The sequence below is a fragment of the Populus trichocarpa genome, chromosome 2, assembly GCF_000002775.5.
Source record: "Populus trichocarpa isolate Nisqually-1 chromosome 2, P.trichocarpa_v4.1, whole genome shotgun sequence".
Classification (NCBI taxonomy): domain Eukaryota; kingdom Viridiplantae; phylum Streptophyta; class Magnoliopsida; order Malpighiales; family Salicaceae; genus Populus; species Populus trichocarpa.
In genome coordinates this window covers 5,827,163-5,840,555 of record NC_037286.2, presented here as the reverse complement: position 1 = coordinate 5,840,555, position 13,393 = coordinate 5,827,163, and the positions used below count along the sequence as shown (strand labels likewise).

General features: G+C 33.6%; 2 protein-coding genes across 2 annotated transcripts; one reads left to right on the top strand and one right to left on the bottom strand.

Moving 5' to 3' along the window:
* The first annotated feature begins 3,236 nt into the window (after positions 1-3,236).
* LOC7466460 (two-component response regulator ORR9) lies at positions 3,237-5,958 on the top strand. Its single transcript, XM_002302194.4, has 5 exons — positions 3,237-3,704; positions 3,898-4,010; positions 5,023-5,100; positions 5,400-5,467; positions 5,561-5,958. Exons 1-5 carry the CDS (start codon positions 3,491-3,493, stop codon positions 5,817-5,819), a joined length of 732 nt encoding a protein of 243 aa, XP_002302230.2. The 5' UTR covers positions 3,237-3,490; the 3' UTR covers positions 5,820-5,958.
* A 2,006-nt stretch (positions 5,959-7,964) lies between these two features.
* On the bottom strand, positions 7,965-12,365 carry LOC7466459 (protein disulfide-isomerase). The gene is made up of 10 exons (XM_002300944.4): positions 12,102-12,365; positions 11,701-11,731; positions 11,321-11,608; positions 11,046-11,234; positions 10,812-10,937; positions 10,140-10,277; positions 9,932-10,051; positions 9,625-9,742; positions 8,587-8,699; positions 7,965-8,318 (listed from the first exon to the last, which is right to left on the bottom strand). Exons 1-10 carry the CDS (start codon positions 12,269-12,271, stop codon positions 8,094-8,096), a joined length of 1,518 nt encoding a protein of 505 aa, XP_002300980.3. The 5' UTR covers positions 12,272-12,365; the 3' UTR covers positions 7,965-8,093.
* Between the last annotated feature and the right edge of the window lie 1,028 nt (positions 12,366-13,393).

Below are 13,393 nucleotides of genomic sequence, written 5' to 3'. Positions count from 1 at the left end.
CCCCTGCCAATTCTGGGTTTATAACGAGCATATCCACATATTCTATACTCGGTCAACTCTATATTTTCAAGGTAATACAACATGTAGAAGCTTGGACACATGTCAATTTTCTGGTATCCTAGGTTGAGGGGTTTCATCATGGATTTAGCCATAAAAGCTCTCTTTCAGCCTATTCCATTCAGGTAAAATGTTTTTCACCCATTTAATAATTTTATCATAACCGACCTCACTCAACCCATGATCCGACTTGATAGTGAACACCTATGTAACAACCGATAATTTATTGTGATTTGTGCACCCATCCTATAACGGTTCGTTAGAGTTTTTCAAAATATCAAAAAACATGATCGCATCTACATTAGGTTCTTCATCTACTATTGGACATTGACTGGCATAACCTTGATTCATTCTCATCGCTTCCACAACCATATTCTTATAAAAGGTTGTTATTGTCATTTACAACTCCATGCACATTGCTAGAACTAGAAGTTGACCCAATCATATTTTCTATCATGGTCTCGTAAGGAACATGTGGTTCTTCGTATGCAAACCAATACATATATCTCTCCATGAACTCTTTTTGTAAAAGATGCATTATTACAACATATGGATTGAGAAACTTTTTATTTTTATACCTCTTACATGGACATCTAATACCGTCTTCACTAGTATTTCTCAAATTAGATAATGCATAAATAATAAAACACTGAATCCCATTACAATAATCCATCATATGTAACCCTTCGGGGAAATCTTGATACGTCCATAAACAATCATCTATTACTTATGTCAAACCTATATAAAATATTGATGACAACATGTTTTAATTAATTATATAAACTAAATAAATAACAGAACATTGGTTTAACTCAAACGTATTCAATCTATTTTAATAGTACAACTAATTCATTATCAATTATTTACATGAATTTAAATTTCTATACATTTACCAAAATTTTAAACTCAACAATAAAATTGATAAAATATAAAATAGACCCTTTAAATAAGTCATTATTGATTTCATCACAAAACACATAAGTCTCAAATTCAAATTAAATTTCATTAATTTACAAACAAATATAATTTTACAAAATCTCAAACAAACATTAACATGTACAAATCATACATTCATACAACACATTTCTATGGGAAAAAAATATAAAATAAGTAAACACCCAAAAGAAATACATATACTACAAAAATATGCAATAAAAATTAACATTTAAAATTGAGTTCAAATAAAAAAATTGGTATTTTTGCTTACTTGAAGTAGGGAATCCTCAATAAAATTTGAATCGAAATAAGGATGTTGACAAGCTAAGTATTATGGTAGCCAAATTTATAGTGAGAGGTTGATTTGCGATGAAATGAGGGGTGTGTTGTTTGTTACAAAGAAAAATAGAGGAAGAAAAAGAAATGGGGGGAGATGAGGGTTGTCTGTCAGGTTATAAATTAAATATTATACATGGATTTACCGGTGGATTTAAATCCATTAGTAATTTTGTTTGTAAAAATGACACGCCATCGTGTTTCTTGGCTTCTTTTTTTTTTCATTCTTTCCTTTTCCCATTGTAATTCTCTAGGTATATACCAAAATGATATTTTCATCGGTGTTTACCGATAAATATTGCGAGAGTATATTCAGTCGGAAAAATTCACCGTAATCTATTGACATAAATATTATGTTGGTATGTCCGTTTGTATTTGTTAATTTTTTGGTAGTGTTTACATGATAAAAAAATAAAAAAGTCGGTCCATAATAAATCAAATAATGAATAAAAAAATTCAATAAAATAACCCAGCATTAAAATATGAAATAAAAAAATAGAAAAAAATTCCTAAAAAAACCGAAAAAGCCACTAAAAGAGTCATGGGTCTGATACGTGGGCCAAAGACAAGGCTGCAAGCCTGAGTCTATATTTTTTTTACTTTTGATAATGAGCTCTTTTTAAAAAGAAAAAGAAGAAAATAATATAGATTCTCAATCTCATGATATATATTACACACAAGTAAGAATGTGTTTGTTTTTATGTAATTTCTGTCTTTAAGACTATTTAAATCAAATCAATCGCGGTTTAAAATAATTTCTCAAAATCTATTTTTTTAAAATCTCAACCACAAAAACTAATAAAAAAAAAACCCCTCTAGATATTGAGCTCTACCACGAACTTGAAATTGTTAATCAAATGATTAAAAAGATATAAAAACATGGTTATATAAACACAGTTAAACTGGTTTCACATCTTTTTGCTGTATTTTTAATTTTTAATTAGTATGTCAATATCTTAGATTTTTTTATTGGAATAGTTCTGAATAATATTTTATGTTTTAGTCAATGCTAACATAGGCGGAGGATTGGATGTCTGACGATTGTTCCACACACCTTAACAATGATGAGTTATGGCGTCACGGATACCGTTATATGATATGGCTCTCGTCTCGAATAGTTCACCATGGTTTTTTCCTCCTCCTTTTTTTTCCTTGCAATTTTCAATTAGTCAAATAAAATAATATTATTTATTTTTAAAATTTTATTTTTAACATAATACATCAAAATAATATAAAAATATATAAAAAAATTATTTTAAAACAAAAATAAATTAATTTTTTTTTAAAAAAATACTTTTCATCCACACACAAGAATGGTAAAGTCACATGCAAATAATGTTGATTAGTTGGAACAGAATACACCCATCAATCAAATTATCCAATCAAGAGCAGCATGCAAAGCAAGATTAATTTTCAATCAACTACAAGAAAAAGACAAAAGATTATGATATTTTGATATGTTTTTACTTGCTATATTTTAATAATATATTTTTTATTTTTTAAAATTTATTTTTAATATTTATATGTCAAAATATATGGAAATACACAAAAAAAAATATTTTTAAATAAAAATTTAATTTTTTAAAAAATACTCTTAAAATACAAAAACAAAATATCTCCCGGTAGTTAGTTAAACCGCATTTTTCATACAATCCAACTAAAATAAAACCTCCTTTTACACTTTAGCGTGGCCAACTGGGAACAAATTAAGATCTTGTGGATTTTCTTTAGCATTCAAACAAAATCCAAAGCAAGAAAAAAAGGAAGAGAGAGAGAGAGAGAGATGAGTGGTTGTACCAGCATTGTGTGGAGAAAGAATCCAGAGAGAGATAATAGCAGAAAATCACACACATTAAAACACAAAAAAAAAAAAAAAAAAATTACTATGACATCTGTCCATTAAATATTCCTTCCCCTGCAAAAACATATACACTTGCTCCCTTACCTACTCAAGAAAACCTACGGCACACAAACTCCTCACTTTCACCGCCAACTCCTCTACCTCTCATATCTCTCTCCCTCAATCTCGCTCTCTCTACACAGCTACTAGCTATATAAAAAGGGCTCATACACGTATATGATGATGCGAAGACTAGCCCCCAACAACTGAAAACTAGAACGGTATAGGCAGTGGTCCAATATTCTTTCATTTTGACCATAAATGGAGATCATGGAATCAGGTGTTGTTGATACACAACATCAGGAAGAAGAGAAACATCAGCAACAAAAGGAAGAAGAAGGAGAAGAGAAACATAAGCAACAAAGGGATCAGGAGGGGGAAGAAGAAGAGAAACATTTTCATGTCCTGGCAGTGGATGATAGTTTTATTGACAGGAAGCTTTTAGAAAGGCTGCTTAAAGTATCTTCATACCAAGGTATCATGGAATTAATAAACCTTCTCTCCCACGCTTCCGGGCGAGAGACTGAGTGAGCTTGTTGCATAATTTATAGTACCATTGATATAAGTTTTTGTGCTTTTAACCCAACTTCTAATTGAATATTTGGTCTATCAGTTTCATCTTGAAGATATTGTGGATCCATGTTCATATTCTTTTGTACTCGTTGCAGTGACATTTGTGGACTCTGGGGATAAGGCTTTGGAATATTTAGGTCTCCTTGATAGCATAGACAATGTCAATGCAACCTCTTCTTCTTCGTCGTCCCAATCACCACAACAAGAGGTGAGGTTGTCTTAGCTATTCAAGCTCCTCCCCACCCTGATCTTTCCCCCTCTCTTTCTGATTCCAAGTGATCTGATTCCTCGAGGGGAGTAAAGATCAACTTAATATGCATTTTAGCCAACCTGTATGATCACATATATTGAGCGGAGTATATGCTGAAATATGACCAGGACTTGGTACTAATATATTTATAGTAGCATTTATTTCGTTGGAACCAGTGCTACAATTCATCCTTTGAATGAAAACCTGAGCTGTCATGCATGGATACCTTTCTGAGACTTTTTTAAGTTTGTGGTTCACAATCTTTTCATAAGCGTTTCTCCATCATTTGTCAGAATGTTAATTCAGATGATCGTTTCATCTTTTCGAGGTGAAGTGTTTGTGAAATTCTGATAGTTTTAATTAATGCCATCAGTTTGTGGTAGTGAATTCATCACTAGTACACCTGGAGAGATTTTCAGATATCCAGGAACTAGCTTAACTAGGTTTTGGATGCTAGCTGTGGAAGAAATATATATATATGATTAAAGAAATGCACATTTTGTACGTTAACCATGATTTTAAGCTTTAATACTACAAATTTCATGTAAGGAAAGCTCAAATGGGCCACGCATTCAAGAGTTCAGCTAGAGCTCTATTCAATGCACTTGATAACCCGTGACAAACACATAGAAAGAAGTGGAGCTTCGGTTGTGCTTAACTTAGATGTATACTATCGCGCGCGTGTGAAAAGCTGATATGGGTACTCTTTACAAGTTGAAATTAGCTAGCTTCTAAAGTTTCCTGGTCCTTTTTTCCCATCTTTTCACTGCTCTTTTATTTTTCCTTTCTTCCTTCAATGCCTCTTTTTTTATCTTTGAGCCATGCACTGAAACTTGATCTAGAAGTTGGGAATCGTTGAAACTTACCGATTCCTTATGTTATATTCTTTCTGATTCCTCTTTTGGTCCCTGTGGACAATAAATGTTCATACAGTGTTAATTTATTTTTTAATCTTTTCTGTCAAATCCAGGGGATGAAAGTAAATTTGATCATGACTGATTACTGCATGCCTGGAATGAGCGGTTATGATTTACTCAAACGAGTCAAGGTAATATCACCGTATAATCACTAAACTCGCCGCCATCTCTTCTCCTGGGTGTCTTTATTATAATTCGAAGCATATATATGCATGGAAAATGAATGATGCTATTAATTAATCAACAGCATTGCATCCTTAATTACCATGGCTTGAAATATCAATAGCAATCTGGACACAGACTCATAAGGTGTAGAGCTAGCATCTACCAGTAATGTTCTGGCACAGAATCTTACTGACCACATAAAAGGGTATAGCCGAGTGTGTATTTTAATCAAATAGTAATTTACCCTTTTTGCTTACATCTGCAGGGATCTTATTGGAAAGATGTTCCAGTGGTGGTTATGTCCTCAGAGAATATACCTTCCAGAATTAGAATGTAATCGTAACTTTCTTATAATCCCTTTATTTTTCCATTTCTTATCGACTAGAAGGAAAAAATGTTAAGCATCTCGAATATCTTTCCTTGTAGGTGCTTGGAAGAAGGAGCAGAGGAGTTCTTATTGAAGCCACTTCAATTATCAGATGTTGAAAAACTTCAGACTCACCTTCTAAAGTCGCTTGACAAGTACTCTTCCAAAAGGATTGATGACAACAGTTTTAATACTGACAGCAGCAACATTACTGTTAGCAACAAGAGCAACAGCAACAATATTGTTAGCAAGAGGAAGGCATTGTCTCCAGAGATTGAGGACAGAAGACCTAAAATGAAAGGATTGGCTGTTGTATAGGACAATGGATTAATAATATTAACAGATATATGACCTATTTTTTGATAAATGGGTTGCTTATATATCTAGCGTGTGGCATGTATCATTACTCGGTGTTTTATCGGATAATATGAACAACAAGTTATTATACTGCTGATCACATCCACGTGCAATTCATAAATTATGAAACGAGCAGGATGTTTCGTTCCCAGATTTTGTCTTTCAAACCCAGTTTAAACTATCCATTTTCAGGTGCAAGTGCTTGCGCTGCAATGGAAACTCCAAAGCCATTGCCCTCTGGACTGCTGAAAGTAAAACAAAAAACAAAAAAAAAGAACAACAAAAGTGACCCTCACAGTCCATTAATTCTTTTCTTTTTTACACTTACAGGTATATTTATTAAATCCGGCCGGGTTTCATTCTATCAAAAAATTAAATTTCAAATTACACGGGTTGATCTAAATTAATTTAAAAAATATTTAAGATTTTAATATAAAATTTTTTATCATACATGTTATCTTATTTTTTTAAGTTAAAATATTTAAATAAAAAAATTTCTTATTTATATTAAAAAACACTTTTTTTATATATAAATAATAGCCTTAAACTGTAAAGTTTTATGTGAACTCATTTTGCTTTTAGAATCTTTGATTGTAAAAACAAATAAAAAATAAATAAATGTTGGAAACATAAATCTCTTGGAAAAGGAGCTAGAATACTTTTGAGAAAGTAAATCACTAATGAATAGCCAAAATCACAAAGAATGTTAAATTATAAGTTGGAATGGTTACAATCTTATCAGTATTATTGACAAATTCACACCTAAAACTAAATATGATAAATTTATTTTAAATAAATATCAAAAACCTTCTTAATTTTTTTTTTTTAGATACACTCAAAAAATTGAATATCCTTTAATAATAAGGGTTTGGTAGCGTGTCAAGCTCAACTATACAAATACTTAATAGTATAATAAGCTCCAAACATGATAACCCTGGCACTAGTCAAACCCAAACATATTCGGGTTTAATAGTATAAAATAAAAATAATAATTTTTTTTAATCCTGTTAAAATTAAATCTCACATATCCGAAAAGGTAGATGTCATAATAATAATTGCTTGCTGAAATTACCTCACAAAATTTGACATGAGTAGCAAATTACAATAAGAACTAACTCGCAAGATCATCCCCTTCAGATGGAGATCTTTGATCATAATCATATGCGGTGCACGTCGAAGAAGGTGAAGCAATGTTAAGCAGCCGCTTTTAAACTAAAAAATACATCTCCGATGATGTATTTAGGTTAGAAACCAATTTCCGACTAAAACCCATGAATTAAATTGTGAAATCAAGAACATGGAATTCCATGAAAAGCAGATGCACAATATAGTAACACTATTTTACCACTACCAAAGTCGACATGTTATTGTGAAGAATTATGGGTTGCATTTCATAACATCTATTCAACGAGCTCGCATTTATAGCTCCAGAAGGCTACCAAAAGCCATAAGAATTCCACCAACAGGAGGGCAAGCATGAAAAAGGAGATAATCCTTCGTAACTTCTGGATCTAACTTTGATTCTTTCAACTCTCACATCCAACCGTCACCGAAGATTCACCACCAAAACAAGTCACTACCCAAATCTAGCCCAATACATCTTGCTTAAAGGGGAAGGGAATGGGGGAAAAGTATTTATTGTCCTATGACAAACTATAATTTTGTAAGATATAATGGATAAATGTAAAATAAACCAAACTACTAGGGGTAATTTTCCCTATAAAATATCAAGCAAATCAATTTTAAGTTTATATAAATAAACAAATTAGCTAGAGAATTAAATGAAACTTGTATAATCAATCCTCAAACTCGCTCCATCTTGTACAGTTTGACACGAGTAGGGTGATAGGGTCTTGATCACCATTTCTTTAGGCTAACCATCGATATGATTCAACAGCAATCAGTATTCATATATAGGTAAACTCCCCTGCCATAATCACGCCTCAAATCCCTCATGCGAGAGGGTCGACTTTACTAGCTATTCCAGTTTGGAAAGCGCATGAAGCATGAAAATTCGGTTTTTGGTATGGTGCGATGCAAAGAATAATGACGGCGGAGTGAAAATTCTACAGCTTGGCAAAAAACAAAAAACAGGCCAAAAAAGAGTATAGAAACCAGTTCTCCCTTTGCTTATAACCGTTCTTTTTCCCTAACAACGAAGGATCAGAGCACATAGTGATTATTCAGGACTAACTATGCCCAAAATTGATACATAACTAAATAGATATGTTTTTCTCAAAGTTCATCTTTAGCTGGCTCTTGTTCTTTAGCTGGCTCTTCTTCTTTTGCAGGTTCTTGTTGGCCAATTTTATCCCTGTTCTTCTCAATGAAATCAATGATGTCTTGCTTGGTCCTATCTCCTTCATACTGCACCAACTTTCCAGTAGCTGACCTAAAGAAAATTGTGGGGAATCCTTTGACGTCGTAAGTATCACTTGGGATATCATTTGCAGTTGCGTCCTACAGGTGCCACAAAAAATTAGTGAAAACCGTAGTCTAAATATCAAGGAAAACTGATACGCCAGAGGACCAGTGGATGTCTGAAGGGTTTGGCTAGAAGTAATTTTCTTTGAGCAAACAAGTAGAAAAATCAAATGAAAAAAAAAACAAAACAGTGAGCAGCTAATCATTGTAATGACCCATACGTATCTGTAATTATAATACCTAGTAAAAACTTTAACGAAATAACACGCATGACTTCTTCAGACAGGAGATGAACAAAACTTACAAGCTTGGCAATAACAACATCAGCATCGCTTTGAAATGAGATAGCAACTTCCTCCAAGATTGGCGCCAATTTTTGGCAGTGACCACACCAAGGGGCATAAAACTCCAAAAAGACTGCAAAGGAGGACAAGCCGCCAAGTTATATGGAAGTCAAGTATCACCGCAGGTTATAGAGAAGAACTAAAACTATAGAAGACAGGAGAGGAAACATCCATTTAAAACATCATAAATATCACTTAAACAAGGAAGGAGAGAAGGGGTAGTTTGGGTGTGTGGCCCATGTGGGGAGGGAAGACCCATTTCATCTGATATGCATGAGACAAAAGGAGATAACAATAAAAGGAAGAACAAAGGTGATTTTGTGTACCAGGAAATATGATCTCCCCTCTGACCAGGGGATAGAACCCAAATTCTTTTGTAAAACTGCCATATAGTTACAAAACAAGAGGGAAGAATATGGAAAGGAAAATGACCACAATGACCAGTAACCATGCACTAAGTTTCACCTCTGTTGCCAAAACAATCGAATTGAGAAAAACTAAGGGCCACCACAAATTACTTAGTTACTCAAACATGTGTTATAATGGATGCCATAAAAACTGTTAAGATAGAACACAACCCAGAATACAAAATGAGGTACAAAGAACAGATGAGGTTCTCCTCTAATATCTCAGAGATTGAGTGCAAATAACCTAACTAATAATTTTGTGAACAACTTGTAGAACCTGGCAAAGAGGAAAAAGGTACACAGAAAGCACTTGCGCATCACTAAAATAAACAGCAATGATGCCATCCAATGGAACCATCAGGAAAGCACCAATGAATCCTAATCTAGGAATATAGCGTGGAAAGAATTAATGAACTCTAGAATCTAGCAAAGAAATTAAAAGCATACACTAGGCACCTGCACATCATTAAAATAAACAAAGATAAATTAAATGAAACCATCAGGAAAGCACAGATTGCAGTGCATACCAATCTAACAATGTAGTGGAAAAAAAGAACTGATGAACCCTACAAAACTGCAGATTATTCATACCATTTTTTCCAGATTTGGTAACCAATTCATCAAGGCTGTCAGCAACAACAACTTTCACTGGCTCATCATTAACTTCAGGGATAGGTTCAGATTTCTTAAATGGTGGTACCTTGCCTTCCTGCACAGTATTTCAGCAAGTTTTTTACATTTCACGAAGGTTTTGCTAATTAATGACAATTGAACACAGAGACCGAATCCATTGGCCTATTGCCCTTCGACTGAAAATTAAGTACCATCATCAAGCAACTTGAAACAGAGCAAATCGTACTGAAATATTTCCTTATGAATATTAAAACACCAACATCACCTTGTATTCCTTCAACCAAGGAGCAATTTGATCAGACACCAAGTTTGCCTTCAAGTATTTCTGTCCATCGGTAGTCTGTATGACGATAAGAGGCACTTGGTCCTCTTTGAGTCCAAAATACTGTTCATCCATGCAAATCTTTCAAAGATTAAAAACATTTCGAGTAAAAAATAGCACAAGTGTACCATGTAAAAGAAGCCTTACTAACCTGCAGGGCACCTTGACTAGCCTCAACATCTCCCAGCAAAAAGACTAATCCATCTCCTTTGTGTAGCCCAGCAACTTCTTGATACTTAGTTCTAATGGAATCGCCATTTTCACTGCTGAAGTTCATAAACAACATAGCCTGCAATTGTCAATCAGGTTCTTAGAAGATCCATAATATATGGTATAAAAGAAGACATGAATGAAAGTCACCAACAATTCATGTGATAAACCCACCAATATTTTTCAAAAAGGAGTTTAAGTGAAATATTAATGCAAGGAATAAAAAGGAAAAGACCTTATTGTATCTGTTGGACATGGCATGACACACTGTAATTTCATGAAGGAATGCAGAGAAAAATCTGGAATTAAGCACGTTTTGAAGGAATGAACAGAAATGATTTGGAACCTTCTTAGAAAAGTTTTTTTTTCTTGCAAGTTAATGTTCGACGCAGAAAAAGGAAAATCAGGAATTCAACATTATGGTTCAAGCTATCCGTTTCCCTTTCTAACCTTCCAGGCTGTAAAGGCGAATGGAATGTAGTGGAAGGGGACTACCAAACCCAATCATCCTAAGAGTATCAATGTTTAAAGCATTGCATAATTTAGTAATTTTTAAACATGCACTTTGTAAATTATCAACACATGCCAACACTAAGAGTTCATGTTTTTATACCTTAGCAAGGGGGCTGTCAAAATATTTGACAACAAAAGGGTGATTGCTTGGGTCTTTATTGAAGAGAGTCACAATGGGAATGCTGGACTCTTCAACAAACTTCTCAAGAGCATCCACATTGAAGTCCTGCAAGCATGTGGCTTTGTTAGAAGAAACCAGTGATTCACAACATAGTTGAAGATCTGGAAAAGGATAGACAATTTTACATCAAACCCACTGTAAATAAAGCAATACCTTAGAATCAACAAACAGTTCATCAAATGGCTTGAACAATCTAACTAGGGGTCCAGAAACTGATGATTCCCCGCGTGGAAGGTACTTAGCATCCAAAGTATGGCCGAATTCATAGTCAGAACGCAATTTCTCTGCTACAGCCAAAAAGTTCTCAAACTCCTCCCCAGAGAACTTTGGGAACACCCCAACCTGCAAAACCATAATAATAACTGTTCACATGCAAAATTCAGTAACAGATAAAAAAAAGAGTAAAAGGCATCAGAAGATGAACTTACAATTACTACTTTCTTGTCACCAATGAAACCAGTAGCATCATCATCTGATTTTAATTCAGCAGAAGCAGGACCACTTTGTTTCTTCAGATACTCAACAATTCCATCTGCCTCACGAGGGCCTTTGTATTCTTGAACAGACTTCCCTCCCTTTCTCAAAATTACAATAGTGGGGAATCCCTTGACGTCATATTGACTAGCGATCTCTTTATTAGCATCCTCATTCGCATCAACTTTGGCAAGAACAACTTGAGGATCATTGCTGCTCAGTATAGAAGCAGCTTTCTCATACTACAAAAGAGTATAACAATAATCCCAATTATATAACCATGATCCCAATCTTAATCAAGGCAATCAGACAATTATAAAGAAAAGTTGTTTACCTCTGGAGCTAGCTTCTTACAGTGTCCACACCTGTTAGTAAAACACAAAAGATTTTAAACTCTAACCCAAAATCAATTCCAAAAGGATTTTTCAAATTTTGATATAAAATACATCAATAGATTAAAAAAATATTAAAAAAAATTGATAACTTCATCATCAAAATTTATACAAGACGAAAAGGTCACTTTGCAGTTACAAGATCTAAATTCAATCCCATTGCTAAAACCGTAATTTAAAAAATAAAACCAACAAATTACTAGATCTAACATTAGATCAAGAATCACATGATAAAGCATAAAAAAACGAGATCCATAAGAACAAACACGATTAACCATATTTAAAAAAAAATAGTGAAAGAACCAAGAGAAAAGGGCAGACAGAATTGAATTGTAGTGTGTACCAGGGAGCGTAGAATTCGACGACGATGAAATCGTGCTTGCTAACGGTCTCATTGAAATTGGAGTGATCTAGAGTCAACACGTACTCCTTTGATTCATCCTCTCCAGCAGAGAGCGCTACAATTAGAGAGAGGAGGAATATACAAGACCAGAACGAAACCGTAGAAGCCATTGTTGGGTGGTTGAGAGGGAGTTTCGACTTTCTTCTTGTTGAAGTGGGTACAGGGTTTTATGGAGGCTTGTGAGTAGCAAGAGAACGAGACAAGCATGGAAGGAGCACGTGACATCTTTTGCAGATATTTTTATATATTTAGCTTCTCGAGTTTTTTTTTTTTTCCTGCCTACTCGCTTTGTCTGTGGTGGCCTATCCAGGTGGATGGTTTTTATTGGTTTAGTCGCGTCATGCGTAGATATTCGGTAAGTTGAATATATTAAGGTAAGTATATATCTGGTATTCTTGATTTTTCCCTAGGGGAGTAGTATGGGCTAGACTGGTATTGTCTCGGTGGTGCCGCGCGTATAGATAGGGAAAGTTTCAACCAATTGAATAAGAAAACGTCAGAGTTGCAGCATTCTAAAATTGTTGAAACTTAAATCAGTGGTCCACGTGATTTGTTGCTGAGGATCTGCTACTTACAGTGTAAACGTATGGGATTGGGCCTCTTTGTTTTTTTAGCTTTGATTCTCCTTTATTTCTCTGTAAAAGTCTCTCTTTGTAAACGGCTCTTCCATCTTTTTTCAAGGAATTTTGCTTTATTCCGATTATTAGATACTAATGACTGGGTTAATTACAACGTTCGGATGCCATTTTTCACCCTTTTCGCGGTCAACTATATGAATTTTATTTTATTATAATTTCTTGCTCTGATACACCAATTTTTTAGATGTCCTAGATAGTAAGTGCATTTTGTAAAAAAACTTCTTCTAATTTTTTATTTTTTAGCGTGGAACTTTTTTTTTTTTTGGAAGAATTTCCTTCAAGATAATATTATATTAAATAAAAATTAATTTAATTTAAAATAAAAGATGTTAACAAAGATTGCGGTAGGAAAAAAAAAGGTTAAGGCTTCACTATCCATAACTTGCACTGACAAAATTAATAATAATAATAATAATAAACAAGGTCACATTATCTTGATACATGTTCTTTTAACTTGCATCGAAAAAAATGATTTTTTTTTTTAAAAAAAAGTGATTATGGTTAAAAAAATATTATTTCACTTAAATAGTTGAGAGATATATTAATAAGAAAATTAAATTTAGATTTGAAAAACACATGTTTCCTACCTATTTC

Bases quoted from the DNA above. Each gene is read 5' to 3' on its own strand.
- LOC7466460 (XM_002302194.4), top strand. From the start codon at position 3,491: ATGGAGATCATGGAATCAGGTGTTGTTGATACACAACATCAGGAAGAA. The intron at 4,011-5,022 runs GTGAGGTTGTCT...TGTCAAATCCAG, and splicing joins CCCAATCACCACAACAAGAG to GGGATGAAAGTAAATTTGAT. The intron at 5,101-5,399 runs GTAATATCACCG...TTACATCTGCAG, and splicing joins ATTTACTCAAACGAGTCAAG to GGATCTTATTGGAAAGATGT.
- LOC7466459 (XM_002300944.4), bottom strand. From the start codon at position 12,271: ATGGCTTCTACGGTTTCGTTCTGGTCTTGTATATTCCTCCTCTCTCTA. The intron at 10,938-11,045 runs GTATTGCTTTAT...ACATGCTTGCAG, and splicing joins AACTGTTTGTTGATTCTAAG to GACTTCAATGTGGATGCTCT. The intron at 9,743-9,931 runs GTGATGTTGGTG...AATACTGTGCAG, and splicing joins CTTGGTTGAAGGAATACAAG to GAAGGCAAGGTACCACCATT.